Source organism: Myodes glareolus, chromosome 2 (genome assembly GCF_982192425.1).
Source record: "Myodes glareolus chromosome 2, mMyoGla1.1, whole genome shotgun sequence".
NCBI classification, from domain to species: Eukaryota; Metazoa; Chordata; class Mammalia; order Rodentia; family Cricetidae; genus Myodes; species Myodes glareolus.
The window spans coordinates 5,300,260-5,314,902 of record NC_142027.1 but is presented as its reverse complement, the minus strand read 5'-3'; the positions used below and the strand labels follow the sequence as shown (position 1 = coordinate 5,314,902).

Below are 14,643 nucleotides of genomic sequence, written 5' to 3'. Positions count from 1 at the left end.
CCTATCTCTTATGTGATTCTGTAGTGTTCTTGGCTAAGGACTTGTAGCAGCCTGGCCTTAACTAACAACACATCCAAGCTGGACTTCTACAGATGTCTTAAATGCTACTTTGCCTTGAGTCAGACGATGCTTGGAACCAACCCATCCCTGGAGTCCAGCTATCTCTGCAGGTCAGGCCTCCAGAGTTCTTATTTGGTAGCATGGCACTTATGCAAGGAAGAGACTTGGAGTGATTTTCAACGGAGTGTTCCCCATCCAAACCTCTCCAGCTCTTCGCCATCACTGTTTATTCTCTGAGACACTCCACTTGAGCTTCCGTGCTCTGGGGACATTTCGAGGACAGTTGCAACTTCCTGGCAGTCCCATGTGGTATACTGACCCCCATCAGCTTCCTGCCACTTCCCCACCATGCCTATCTTCCCCGTACTCTCTGGAACTTGTGTGTAGACTCTGTTCTCCAAGTGTGACCTCAAGATTTGCAGAAATGGCACCTCCTAGGAGCTTAGACCTTTGAACCTTCTGGCTCCACACAGGTCATTCTCCTCCTTCCAATCCCCTCCAGTGGCTAGGGGGCTCACAGACACACACCTGGAGCCTTCATCAGGAATACGGCAGTAACAGTAGTAGCTATGTTAGGCTCAGAGGGTCAGATATGGTGCCTATACAAGGCTGGCAGGGCATAAGCGATGAGTCACCATGTCCTTGTGATAGTGTCATAGCTAGAATGGCAAGGATAGACAGACCTGGTTCTCTGGACAAGATCTGCTGCTTCCCAGCTGAATGTATTTGCATACATTACTTAATCTCTCCACTCTTAAGCTCCCCACTTAGGAAGTACATTGTTTTTTCTTCTGCTGCTAAAAAGGGAACGATGAGATTAAAAATGATGTTGCTTTAAAAAGTCCCCCTCCTAAAACCAAAGCTGTCGGTGGCACAGAGATAAAGACCCAGGACATTTCGTGTGTCTTTGAGATTACAGGTCACAAATCCATCAGATCCACAGATCAAAGGAAGTTTGGAATGGAGGAGTGGGTCTCCCGTGTGCCATCTTTTGAAGAGTCAGCCTGTGTCTTGTACCTAAGTGCTGACTCTGAAATGACCTCCTTCCCTAGGCTGTGCCTAGAGACCAGACACACCCATCTTCCTGCAGACGTCCTGTTAGGCTGCCATTATTTCTCTGCTCCAAGTTCTCATCCTAGACCAGCATTTGGAACATTTGGCGATCCCTTGAGGGCGACTTCAGACTTCTATGCCTTTCTTCAAATTCCGTATTTTTTAGGCTGGCATGGAATCCGAAGTGAGGGCTTCTCTGGTGCCAGTTTTCACTAGGCTTGTCTCTGGAACCCAGACCTCCAAAACCTCCATGATTCACGCAAGCATCCCTTCTCATTTGTTACAAGTTAGCGGCCGCTCTGAGATGGTCCAGCCCTGGGCATCTTCTTCTTCCTCCCCCTCCCCCAGAATAAGGAGCAAAACAACTGAAGATCAGCCCCGGAGCATCACAAGACCCATGCAGGAGCCCAGTGCCTCTGCTGGGGCGTGATGAGCCACTCATGCAGAAAAGTCACATGACCTCCCTGCCCAGGCAGCCCAAAGGCCTAGATCAGGATCCTTTATGGGATCCAGCAGTGAAATGCAGGGAATAACTGGAATCAACATCCAATCACACACAGTAACCGAATGCCACAGCTCTACCTGTGGAGACCACAGACCTGGGAAACCAGCTCGTGAATATGCTGGTGTCCTTGGGCAAAACGACAGGTGCCCTGATCCATGCTGGTGAAGTTAAACTGGGTTGGGAACTCTGCCAGCCAGTCTTTGAAGTGAATGGTAGATGGTTTGTAGAGGAGAGGAGAATTCGGTACAAGGCCATAGCACAGATCTCCTGGTGTGTGTTTGTGTGACCTGTCACAGGGTCCAAAAGACAGTAAGTCTGACTGGTTTTATTTTCAATTACTTTTAAACCCTTGAGTTCAGTGAACCCTGAACAGATTCTTGTTAAGCACTTCGTCCTACTTAATATTTAAGCCGGGGTATACTTAACATGACATTTAAACTGGGCAATCTCTGGGCTTGTAGATCATTGAAACACACACACACACACACACACACACACACACACACACACTCACAGTGTCAGAAACAGCTGATGTCCAAGAAAACTTTTCAAGAGATTTTTCATATCAACAAGCAGCTATACAACATCACAGTTTAAGTCAGAGCCTCTACATTTCGTTAGTCTGTAGGAGCAAGGCACGAACTGAGTCAGGTTTTTTTTGGCCAGCACTTTCCACTCCCTTGTGAGCACATGGAATGGGGACTCTAGAGACTTGATTGGAAAGCAGGCAATTCCCATCGAGGGAAAGATCAATTTTTCTTCTTTCTGCCTGTACACCCACCTTACTTGTCTGCCATGCTGAAGACAGCCTGATGTTTTCCCAGGATGAAAACACAGGAAACTTACAATATTCAATTAAAAATAACTTTAAACTTTTAGGAGGTCCCAAAGCTGTGCTAACTAGGAGGGGGAAAGTAGTTCTTAAACGAGTTTAATTTTTTTTTAGGAAAGTGTCTACAGCAGGTAGAAGATCCTATTTTTGAGAACTGGGAGAGAAAAAATATTGTGTAAACAGGAGTGGGCTACTGAAAATGATGGGTGAAACTTGTGAATGTCAAAAATATCACTTTACTCAGTTTTAGCCCAAAATATAAAAATTTTTATAATTAGTGCAGATTAATTTTAGCTAGAATTATTGACACTGTGCAAATAAGTAATATGATAAGTATTTAATGTAAATTGTATAACATATTTGGTATACATTTGATACTACATAATATACATGTACTCTATTGCCTATATGACTTATAAATATCCATATAATCAATGTAAATAATATGCTACGGTTTTGACTAAAACCTCTCTGTATTTGTCCCTGCTCTGGAAGCCGGGGAGGTGGCATTTAACCTACCAGGATGGTGGAGCTGGACATGTCTACAGAAATAGGCCGGTGTATTCAACACCTGGACAATGGTATTGGTCAGGGTGTTGAGAGGAAGCAGAGACAGGAAAGCTCATCCTAAAGTGAGGAAAGCGGACCACACCAGGCTGGGAACTGTGCATGCTCACAGAGCATCTTGTTAGACATGCGCATTGGGAGACCTGAGCCCAGAGCACTCTGCGGCTAGTGAAAGCGGTCGCTCAGTGCTGCCGTGGTCAGTGTTGGGAGCCTGAATTAGTCACTTCTCCATGGCCCCTGTGTGTGTCCGGGTGACTTCCAGGGCAGACAAATGGTAGCGCTCTCCTTGCAGGACTCCAGTGTTGCGCATCAAGGGTCCCATGAGTACATGGCTGAGGTGTGGCTGCCATGCCAGGGTGTTCTACTATCTCTGCAGATTCTGTCGGTACTCCCCTGAACCACTGTGGTCCTGTTACCCGAGTCTTTCTGATTTGATTGCTTATCACATTATTTTAGTCTAGTCTGCATCTTCTCTACTCGGGATGCTTCTTCTATCCCTACTTCTCCCTGCTATTTCCTTCGTGTTTCTTCTAAACGGCCACAGCTTCCAGGAACCTCACAGGCTGTTCTCTTCCAAAGCCCCTCTGTGTTCTATGTGGTTTCCCAGGTCTTCCATTCTCACGAGAGCTCGTGCCTCTCTGTCAGAAGACGTCTCTTCCGGATGACTCTTTCCAAGTCCCCTGCCGTCCTTGTCTCATCTGCTGCACTACCAGAGCAGCCACCATCTACTCTTCACGCAGCCAAGAGCCTTCCGGCTGTCCGCCTACTGCTTACCTGCAATCACACACTGGACTTTTCTTTTCTTTATCTTCAGAAATCAAATGGTATGCTACAGAACAAACTAACAGAGTCATGCCCCATGTCTTTCTTGACTGGAAGTAGGAAAGGGCCATCCTGACTTCTCTATTCAGTATTTTAAGGACTCCAGTGAAGAGACCACGGTTGTGAGAAGTATGATACCAACCTGTAAGCTTCGATAGCATGAAAAACCAGAGAAACTAAATGTAATTAACAGACACCAACACTGTGCGTATGGTTTTAGTGGAGTACTGCCTATCTGGAGGATTAAGAGACAGGGAATCATATGGCAATCCCTTGTTATCTTCCTACCCATGTTTAGCTTGTAGAAAACTATTGATGTCTCAGCAGCAGATAAACCATGTGAATTGTAGGATCACTAAGAAAAAGGGTCAAAGGCTATGTCATTATAGCGTATAAAATGGGGTGCTAGAAGCAGCTTTCTGTTTTCAGTGCTGTGTATGTATTTAATGTGAGTTTACGTGCATGCAGTACTCTTGGAGGCCAGAAGAGGGCATCCAAAGCCCTGAAACTGGAGTTACAGATGGTTGTGAGCTGCCCTGTGGGTGCAGAGAACAGAACTCGGGTCTTCTGAAACAGCAGCAAGTGCTCCTAACCACAGAACCATCTCTCCAGCACCCGAGAGGCACACAATTTGAGAGGAGGCTGCCGAAAAACATATAAAGTAAATCAAGAGCATGTCATGATGTATAAAGTCAATGAAGCAAACCGCCAGGTTACTGGGCATAGAAAGCAAAGAGCAAGGGGTTGCCCTCCAACCAATCAGTGGACACACTGAGATCTGTTCTGGAGGAGGCTCAGGGAGCTAGCAGGAGGGGACATATCAACTATACAACTATGGAAATAATGGCTGATCAGCAATAAGGAGTGAGTGTACCTGAGTGAGGCCCATACACGGGTCTCAAGATCTATAGAAAGAATGCATAACAGGCAAGGTGGACAGATGGAGGACGTAGGTCGTAGCCAGGTGGTAGGTGAAGCACAGATAGATAGAAGATTAATAGGTTATCTGATAGGTACTGTGGCATAAATTATAGGTAGATGATAGTAGATAAAATCAAAATGATAGATGATTGATAACCGTTTGATAGATGACTGGCACTATTTCAAAAAGAAGAATGTGAAGCACCTTAAGTTGAGTTTAGACCAGGTCACACAGAGCAGACAGGACAGGGAATTTTGTGTATTGGGAAGAGCATGGCTGTGTCTCCCACAGCCTTTGCACCTCCTTCCTCCCCAGCACCAGCCCAGCCTTCCCCTCTAGGCTTCCGTCTTCTCTATGGTCTGCCACTCTCTGAGACAGTGCTGAGATCCTCTTTACCTCTCTCTCTGAGTCAACAGGAGCGATGCGTTTCCCCCGGCGGTGGGGCTATTCTGGACTCTCCCCCTCCAGTGTGCGCTGTTTACTTCCTCCGCACTTCCCCTTCCTGCCGCCTGCTCAGATCACTGTGGCCCCGGTGGGGGTGGGCTGACCCTTTCTCTCCAGCGCCTTTTGTCAATGAGCTCCCTCCAGGGGCTGGATTCATAGCAAGGCTGTGGTGGTAGCAACGGTTTCATTCTTGAAAGTTTTGGGCCATTTAGCCTGTACTGGGCACTGTGCCAGATGGCCAGGGATTCGGAGGTAAATGCCACACCCGTCGCCTTGAGGGGATCTTCAGGGGCCAGTTCTGCTGGGTGCTCTGGACCTACCTGTAAACAGCACGTGTCTGCCCCTCTTTCTTCCAGGCCATAGCAGGACCCCATGGTAGCCAGGTGGGTGAAGGGGAGCGAGGACGTGCCATTTGCCCTGCAGAAGATTCCTGACTTACAGAGTGAGTGACCAGGTAGCAGAGGAGGGTTTGGAGGGCAGAGGGTTCTAGACCGGGGACTGGGGTTGGAGGACAGAGGAGACGGGCTATCCCGAGACCCACGCCCCTCAGAAAGGGAACCATGCACTTTCTGAACTCTGCCCTTGCAGAGGCCCCAGGCCTCAAACCCTGACTGCCCGGAAGCAGGGCTCAGGCCACTGACCCCAGAACCAGGTGCTCAGGCTTACAGCCAGGAAGTGCTCACAGAAACAGGAAAGCAGGCTGTTCACCCAGGCCAGGTCAGCCCCCCAGCGAGGGCACGGGACAAACAGAAGCCCCACAATGCTACTTTCCCGGGGCACAAGGCCACAGTCCCGTCCCCCCCAGAATGCTGTATGGCGAGCATCTCTTCCGTGCGCAGGACACTCGTGCCTCACTTGTCCTGGAAAACCTTGTTTTGGTTTCTGTGGACAGCGCGGCACGCGAGGTCACGCCCCGTTTTCTTTCCTCTGTGTATGTCTGTATAACTGTCACCTGCATGCAGGCTGGGCTTATCCTTAGCGGGTCTCCTGTCACCAGCCTGTCCCCATTTCAGGCAGGCCAGCAGGCTCTTTCCAAGCCTCAATGGGCTTCTTTTTCCCTTCTCTCATTATGAACTAAGAAGTGTAGTCCAGGGAACAAGAAGGAAGATGGTACGCGCTCTCTGCGATGTCCCGGCTTCTAAATAGCAGATCCCAGGAAAGGTGAAGCAGGTTTCAAGAAGTTAAAGCTCTGAGCAACGCGCGTATGGCCTTTCTTTGCAATGAAATCGAAACAGTGACTTTCCAAGAAAAAAATTCTAATTTCAGTAAGGAATATTTAGTAAGAGACATGCCTTTCATAACGAAACAGGAAGATTAAATGGCCCAGTGGCTCCATTTTGCATCCTGAGCAGGTGCTGGCCCCCACTGGGAGCCTCTGCTGTTTCCATGGAAGGATCTGTCTGCATTCATTGTAAAACTGTTATTGGCATAATGCCCCCCCCACCAGAAAGATTAGCATCTGAATCATAAACCACTGCATTTTCATCTATTGCTTTTCAAAGGGGGGGTTTCCCCTCCAATTCTTAAAATACCAGTGAGGTAGGGTTAAAAAAAATTTTCCTGCCAGGTAGAGTTACTCTATCATTGGCAACGTTATCTTTTTCGTGGAAAGCCGGGGTCAGCTATCTTAGGCAGCAGGCAGGTGCTATAAGATGCTCTGTGGTCTCACAGTTCTCCTCCGACTGTTGAGTGTTGAGGCAGAGCAGAGCCTCCCTGGGTCTGAGCTGGGAGCCCAGTGCTGCTTCTGGGTAGGTTTTTAAATTCTTATTTATTTTTTTTCTGCTGTTACGTTAGATACCCTACATATCCTTTTCTCGTTTGTTCTTAAAATAGACTCCTCCGGCTGGTTCTATTTTGATCTAAAGAACAGGGCAGACTTGTGTGTATACCTAAATATCACACCTAAAATGACATTGGTGGTACTTGTCTAAGAATAACCTGCATGAGATGTTAAGAAAGTTTAATTACTTGCTGTTAGTGGGACGTTTGTTGCTTGATAATTTGACTTTTCCCAAATGTCATGGCAACCAGGAGAAACTATAGATAGTAAGTTATTCATTGAAGGAGGGAGGCATGAATTGCTCCAAAGTATGTGATTTAAAAGGAAGGTCTAAAAGTGAATTAATAGCACTTTGGCTCTGAAGATATGCAGTAATATTCTCGATTGCTATACCAAAATTATTTTATAGGTGGTTGGTCTAACATGTAAGATCAGTTCTGGATCTGGTCAAATACGTTATAAGTATTATCATGGTAAGTCATTAAAGCGGACTATAAATAAATGTGGGTAACATTTCGTAAGGCATTCGCATAACCTTTTGTGTTGTCGAGAGAAAGCGATTCTGTTTTTAGAATAAGGCTTTGTTTGGATGCTGACCTGACCATCTCAACACCTTGTCATGTCTGAGTGGTCATGTCTTGGCCACAGGACACAGACACAGTTACCTGGAAAAGAGCGATCTCCATCGAGGAACTGCCTCCACCAGACTAACCTGTAGGCGTAGCCATGAGCCCTTTCATTGACTGATGATTTATGTTGGAGGGTCAAACCCACTGTGGGCAGTGCCGTCCGCCAGGCAGGAGGGTGTGGGCTGTGTAAGAAAGGTAGGCAGTCGAGCAAGATGGAGGAAGCAAGCCAGTAAAGAGAGTTCCTCCATAGTCTCTGCTTCACTTCTTGCTTTGAGTTTGTGCCCCATCTTTCTCATGGTGACCTGTAACCCATAAGATGACATAAACTCTTTCCTCTAAAAGTTGCTTTTCATCAGTGTCTTATCACCAGGTAACAAAAAGCAAACAGGGACGGAAGTTGGGTCTGAGATGGGAGCCCACACAGGCATTAAGGACTCACTCCCACTTAAAAATGAAAGAGTTGCAGTCTAGAGCGGTTGAAGGTTTGTGCTGAGCCACACAGCTAATCGGCTGCAGGGACATCTCTCAGTCATGCTAGCTCTCCCCCAAAGCCCCAAGCCCTTCGTCCGCTGCCCTCATCACACTGGCACGAGCCAGCTGGTGTGGCCTTCACAGTTCCACTTCCTTACGCATCTCCACACTCATCTGTCCACCTGCCTCCAGAGTTCTCTGTCTGCAGGTTTGAGCTACTGAGGGTTGAAGGTACAAGGCACGGTTGCACCTGCGCTAGGCACATGCCGACATTGTTCTTGCGGTGATTCCCCAGCAGACAGCGCAGTGGCTACTTCTCTGTGTGTTATGCTCATCCTGTTAAGTTTCCTAAATTGTCTAGACAAGGTTTGAAGTATGGAGACTAAGATGCACAGATCACATGCAGATAATTTGCCGTTTACATAGAGGAGTCATGATCACTCAAGGATTTTGTATCCATAGGTTGGTGGCCAGAAACAGGACCCCTGGAAACTGTTTTAGCTTTGCTTTCTGGTGCCATGTTAGAGTACCCCGACTAAAAAAACTTAGCGGGACTCCGCAGAGATGGATCGGCAGTTAAGACAGCTTATTGCTCTTGCAGAGGACTGGAGTTCATTGCCAGCACCCGAGTCAGGCATCACACTCTTCCCTCTTCAGGCTTCTGACCTCAGTAGGCACAACCTCCCAACACACTTATACAAGCAGGTGGAGAAAGCATTTATTTTATCTCAAAATACCAGATTACAGTTCATAATTGAGGGGAAGTAACAGAGATAGGAGCTTGGTACAGCTGGAGAGATCATATCCACACTGGAAAAAGAGCGAGCAAGGGTGGCAGAGTTGCCTTAATCCACTTTCTCTACTCTCCTATACTTCAGGATGCCCTTCCCAAGAAATGGGAAGGTTCTTAGAGTGGGTGGTTCTTCCCACCTCAACTAAGACATACCCATAGGCCAACTGGATCCAGACAATCCCTCACTGAGACTCTCTTCCATGTGATTTCAGATTGTGTTGAGCTGACACTTAAAATTTACACAGATACCAAGGGACCACTGAGCATCCAAGCCTTACTCTACATGGTAACAGGGCGCAGTTACTGCACGTGGTAGGAGGTCGCAGCCAAAATATAACAACGGGATTCTGCTAGTACCTTTTCTACTTTCTGGAAGTCACACCAAAAACATTGTAAGACACATCTTTGTTATTTCTTTAGGTGGTCCCAGGAGCCAGAAAATGGATGCCATCCACATTGGCATGTCCAGTGCCCCTCTTGTGAAACACGCCAATGGAGTTGGACTCAAGGCGCATAGGCCTCGTGTCATGTCCAAGAGTGGACACAGCAATGTGAGAATTGACAAAGTAGATGGCATCTATCTCCTCTACCTTCAGGACCTGTGGACAACGGTCATCGACATGAAGTGGCGGTACAAACTCACCCTGTTTGCGGCCACATTTGTGATGACCTGGTTTCTGTTTGGAGTGGTCTACTATGCCATAGCTTTCCTTCACGGCGACTTAGAACTCGAGGACCCTAATTCTAACCACACACCCTGCATTATGAAGGTGGATTCTCTCACGGGAGCATTCCTCTTTTCCCTGGAATCCCAGACAACCATTGGCTACGGGGTCCGTTCCATCACGGAGGAGTGCCCTCACGCCATTTTCCTCTTGGTTGCCCAACTGGTCATCACCACATTGATTGAGATCTTCATTACGGGTACCTTCCTGGCCAAGATCGCAAGACCCAAAAAGCGAGCCGAGACCATCAAGTTCAGCCACTGCGCTGTCATCAGCAAGCAGAACGGGAAGCTGTGCTTGGTCATCCAAGTGGCCAACATGAGAAAGAGCCTCCTGATCCAGTGCCAGCTCTCGGGAAAACTCCTCCAGACGCATGTCACCAAAGAGGGAGAGCGCATCCTCCTCAACCAGGCCACCGTCAAATTCCACGTGGACTCCTCTTCTGAGAGCCCCTTTCTCATTCTGCCCATGACCTTCTACCACGTGTTGGATGAAACAAGCCCCCTGCGGGACCTCACTCCCCAGAACCTAAAGGAAAAGGAGTTTGAACTGGTGGTCCTTCTCAATGCCACCGTGGAATCCACCAGCGCCGTCTGCCAGAGTCGAACATCTTACATCCCAGAGGAGATCTACTGGGGCTTTGAGTTTGTGCCTGTGGTTTCTCTCTCCAAAAATGGAAAGTACGTGGCTGACTTCAGCCAGTTTGAGCAGATCCGGAAGAGCCCGGATTGTACCTTCTACTGTGCGGATTCCGAGAAACAGAAGCTGGAAGAGCAGTACAGACAGGAGGACCAGAGGGAGCGCGAGCTGAGGAGCCTGCTGCTGCAGCAGAGCAATGTCTGACCCAGGCTGGCCTCTGGGCCCTCCCCCAGAGCTGCCTCCACACCAGGGCTCCTCTCAAAAACCAACGGCTGCTGTGAACATGGGCCAGGAGGACCTGATACCAAACCACGGAGATATTCATGGCACAGCTTTCTCTTTGTTCTGGTGGCTGAATAAACCTCTCTACATATAAAAAGATTTCCTCAGAGTGCCTGGTCAAGAGTGAACACTCAAATTCAGATTTTCGCCCCCCTAAAATGGAGCTCTATACTGAAAAACCGAGTGTGGAAGGTGGAGGAGATTCCTGTTCGGGTGACAGACAGGTAGCCATGTTGACAGAATGAAATGGATGTCTGTAGAAGAACATCAGCTTATAATCTGAAGTATTTATTTAATCCACCTATCCAGGGCATCGTCAGTAGGTTGGGTCTAAGGCGTGATTCAGTATTTGCTCGTATCACGGCCCAAGAGCCTGCTCCTTCTCGTGTTTAAGTATGTATGTTGTATTTGCAGTGACGGCTATCTGGGAATGACCCAAAAGTGTTGGGAAAGCAAGGACTTCAAGCTTGAAAAATACATTCATTTCATTTTGACATTTTCCAGTGGACTTAACTGTGTGGAGTGAAAACAATCAAGCCAGAATCTAAGAGTTCTGCAGTATGTCTGTATCTTGATTCTGTCATCCCCGTTACTCTTGGGGGAAGCATGCACCAGCCTCTTTTTGCCTTCAAAATATCTGTCAGACAAGCCAAACAGCACCATTTCGGGACATACTGGCAACATACACAATCAGGTTTCGGCCAGGCTTACAGAACCATCAGTATTATAAGCTCTGCTTCGGGCAATGTTGTCAGTGTCATTTTTCTAGATCCATATGAGAAAAAAAAATGACTGTGTGAGTTCTGTGTTCATATGACTGGCAGATCCGCCCTCCTGTCGGGGTTGACAGTCTATCTCTCAGACATTTCAGTCTTTCCCTGTGAGTATACCTTGACCACAAAGAAATTACACAAAATCACTGATGTCTTAAGAATAAAACAGCTCCCCGAGGGCTGTGATTGTCACAGCCCTGATAAGTATGTGGCTTGATCATTATAGTCCTCACAAAAGAACATTGAAGCTGTGTCACAGTACAGGATGTCTGCAGAGATCCTGCAGTTCCTGAGGCCGGTGATAACAGGAAGAAGGGGAGAGGAGAAGAGGTGTTTGTAAGCAAGAGGACCCCTCATGCAAGAGCCTAAACATACCTCCTACAACTCAGCCTTACAAGGGGGACATTTTGCCTCTGAAAATACTAGAATTTAATGCCAGCATTTTGGGGGAGAGAGAATATGTGGCCAGGAATGGGTAAATATGTAAAAGGTGTGTGCTCCTTTTATTCAAATCAGAGCACACTGTAAGTTTACTCAAGTGCCATGCAACCATGAATGTGCAGGCAACACACACACACACATGCACCCACGTACACATGAACATACATACACACACACATATGCCTCATACAAAATGCATACATATGCTCTGACTCTGCAAACACAATCTCAAGCCTCTGGCATCAGATGTCACACGTATGAAAGTGCCTTCATGTTTATTTGATTTTATAAGAAGATGAACACTTTGACTCAGAGATGTTAGGGAGACTTAACTGGATCCAGCTGTTGGTGTGAACTGCCGCATACCCAGCCATATCTTCATGTGGCCACATCTGCAAGTGTTCTTCCTTTGAACAACAACAACAAAATGTGAAAATAAAATCTCTGAGTTGGAACTGAGTTAGTGTGGTGAGAGTCAGAGACTCATTGAGGAAAAGTTTGCAGAATAATTTCTATTAATAAAGGGAGGATTTAGGGCAGGAGAAATGGCCCAGTGGTGAGAGCATGCGGTCACCGGTTCAAATCCTCAGCACCCATCTAAAGAGCCATGGAGGATTGCATAGACCGGTAACCCCAGTGCTGTGGGAAGCTGGAATAGGAAGACAGCTGCAGCATCCTGGTTGCCAGATGAGCTCCAGGTTCAGTTAATATGAAACCCCATCTCGGGGGAATAAAGCAGGATTGATGGAAGAGGACAGCTACCTATTCCTCTGGACTCCAGGCATGGACACACGCATGCACACACACACATATACTCATACATATGTGCATGCACACAAATAAATACACACACACACACAGAGAGAGACAGAGAGAGAGAGACAGAGAGAGAGAGACTGTTATCTTCAATCATTCAGAAATATTTTTTCTGTTCTTGATTTCATGGACTTCATGCCACTCTTCAAAAACTTAGCTGTTTGCCTGTTTAGACACTAGCCCTTCTAGCCACTGATCCTGTATATTGTGTTGTATATAATAGTAGATTCAATAGGAAAAACCACGCCACAGGGGTGTTTGTGGTGTCTTTTCTATTGCATTATGAAATTCCTCACACATCCACCTTGGTGCCATCTGAATCCGACTGATACCAGCGACTCAGTAACTAGACCTGCTTCTGTTGTAGACGGTACAATGAGGATGTGTCAGACTCAAAATCATCTTTGCTGGCCAAGTTCAGAATATCTGATTATTTGATTTATTTTCAATACATGGTGCCTTCAAAACCAATGGATGGGCCAGGTGTGCTGGTACATGCCTGTAACCCCAGCGCGTGGGAGGCAGAGGCACAAGGATCAGGAGTTCAAGGCCAGCCTTGACGACATATCGCCTGCATATGAACTCCTCTATTAAAAAAGTACGATAAATCATATTGCAACATAATATTTACTAAATAGTTCTATGGCTGGCTGGTTTGAAACACAACAGTCTCCAGAGTCACTTAGCTATGATTACTTTGAATGGCACACTCTCGTGTTCTCGTGTTGATATACCAACAGAGGAGTTAAGTGGTGGAAAGTTACTGAGTGTGATCTAGGCAGGCTTCAGGTGGAAACAGACTCATAAGCATCATCAAAACCACGGAGTATTTAACCCAAGACAAGCCTTGTGATCTTCAGAAACACAGTGCATCTGCCTTCTCAGTGGATGCTCAAAATGTGCTTCACCATGGAGGCCACGGAGCCAGCAGCAGCAGATCCGTGGACACTCAAGCCATTTCTTCTGCCTTGCTGCCCATGACCCCAGACACCAAAGAGAGCTGCAACCTCTGACTTGCACAATGAGCCACCTGGGGTTGGGGATGGGAGCTAAACACTGTTGCTATTTTTACCTTTTATTCATGGGAAATTAATAGTGCAGCTTTTGAATATCTACAATTAACGCATAATGGAAAGAAAAGATAATAATATTCATTAGTGGACCAAATATTTAGATAAATGTAAACATCCATTTTGTTTGATCTTTATTTGAATTAAATTTCTGCTTTGAACTGGTTGTGGTTTTGACATCACTGAAATTAAGTTATATATATATATTTAAAAGTGGCCGTTTACTCCAGTGTGGAGAGGCCTTTCTACTCACGCAATTCTCTCTCACTTAGATCATTATAACACATGAGAAGAGAATATGATAGGCTGGAAAGAAAGGAAATGGGGAGAGAAAGGTGATGGAAAGTGGTTGTGTCAGGGGGAGAGTGTGAAGGGTGTTGGGGGGTAAACCTGGCTTCTGTAGGACGCTCACCACAGACCCATTTAGGTGCTGATTCTGTGCCTGGTGACCATGGGCTAAGATGGATGCACCACCATGCACTGACACCCTTCTTCCTAGAGTTTCTTTGCCTATAGAAACTGTTTGAAAGAGTCATTTCCGATGAATGCTAGTTTGCCCTAGCTTTCCCTGATGAGATTTTTTAAAACTAAATCTACTCTACCTGAGTCTTGATTTCTACGTCCTGTGTTGCACACTGTTAAGGCAGCATCAGGATACGGGACTGTGGCCCACTATGAGGTTATATGGCCCCTCTAAGCCTTCCCCTTTAAGGTCTAACACTTCCGATTCCACTTCTGAAGGTCACTTACGCACTCTGCCCATGTGGCCACCACGTTGCCATTGATCCAGGTTGCTTGCCCACCGATCTTCGGTTTGTGGCTGGCAACAGGTGGTCACCTGCTTCAGAATAAAGACAGCTGAGCAGCTCTGCAGTCTCCAGAGTTCAAGTCAGCAGCAAAATGAAGGGAGCCAGACTTGGCTAGGGCTGTGAAGGATAAAGGACCTGGCCTCTTGAGGGGCGGCTGTCAGTTGGTCTCTTCATGTTGTGGCACCATTTTGTTTACTTTTTTAAAAGAAT

General features: G+C 46.8%; 1 protein-coding gene across 11 annotated transcripts in view; it reads left to right on the top strand.

Moving 5' to 3' along the window:
- Kcnj15 (potassium inwardly rectifying channel subfamily J member 15) overlaps positions 1 to 13,785 on the top strand; it is a 43,600-nt gene extending 29,815 nt beyond the window's left edge. For 5 of the 11 annotated variants that reach the window (XM_048422789.3, XM_048422787.3, XM_048422788.3 and 2 more), the window contains 2 exons: positions 5,562 to 5,647; positions 9,299 to 13,785. In XM_048422789.3, the coding sequence (XP_048278746.1) occupies positions 5,578 to 5,647; positions 9,299 to 10,446 (1,218 nt within the window). In that variant the 5' untranslated portion in view covers positions 5,562 to 5,577 and the 3' untranslated portion in view covers positions 10,447 to 13,785. Of the gene's footprint in view, positions 1 to 5,439; positions 5,458 to 5,561; positions 5,660 to 9,298 lie in introns of those variants that run through there. The other 6 variants (XM_085685818.2, XM_048422795.3, XM_048422796.3 and 3 more) reach the window with 3 other exon arrangements.
- Positions 13,786 to 14,643: the final 858 nt, after the last annotated feature.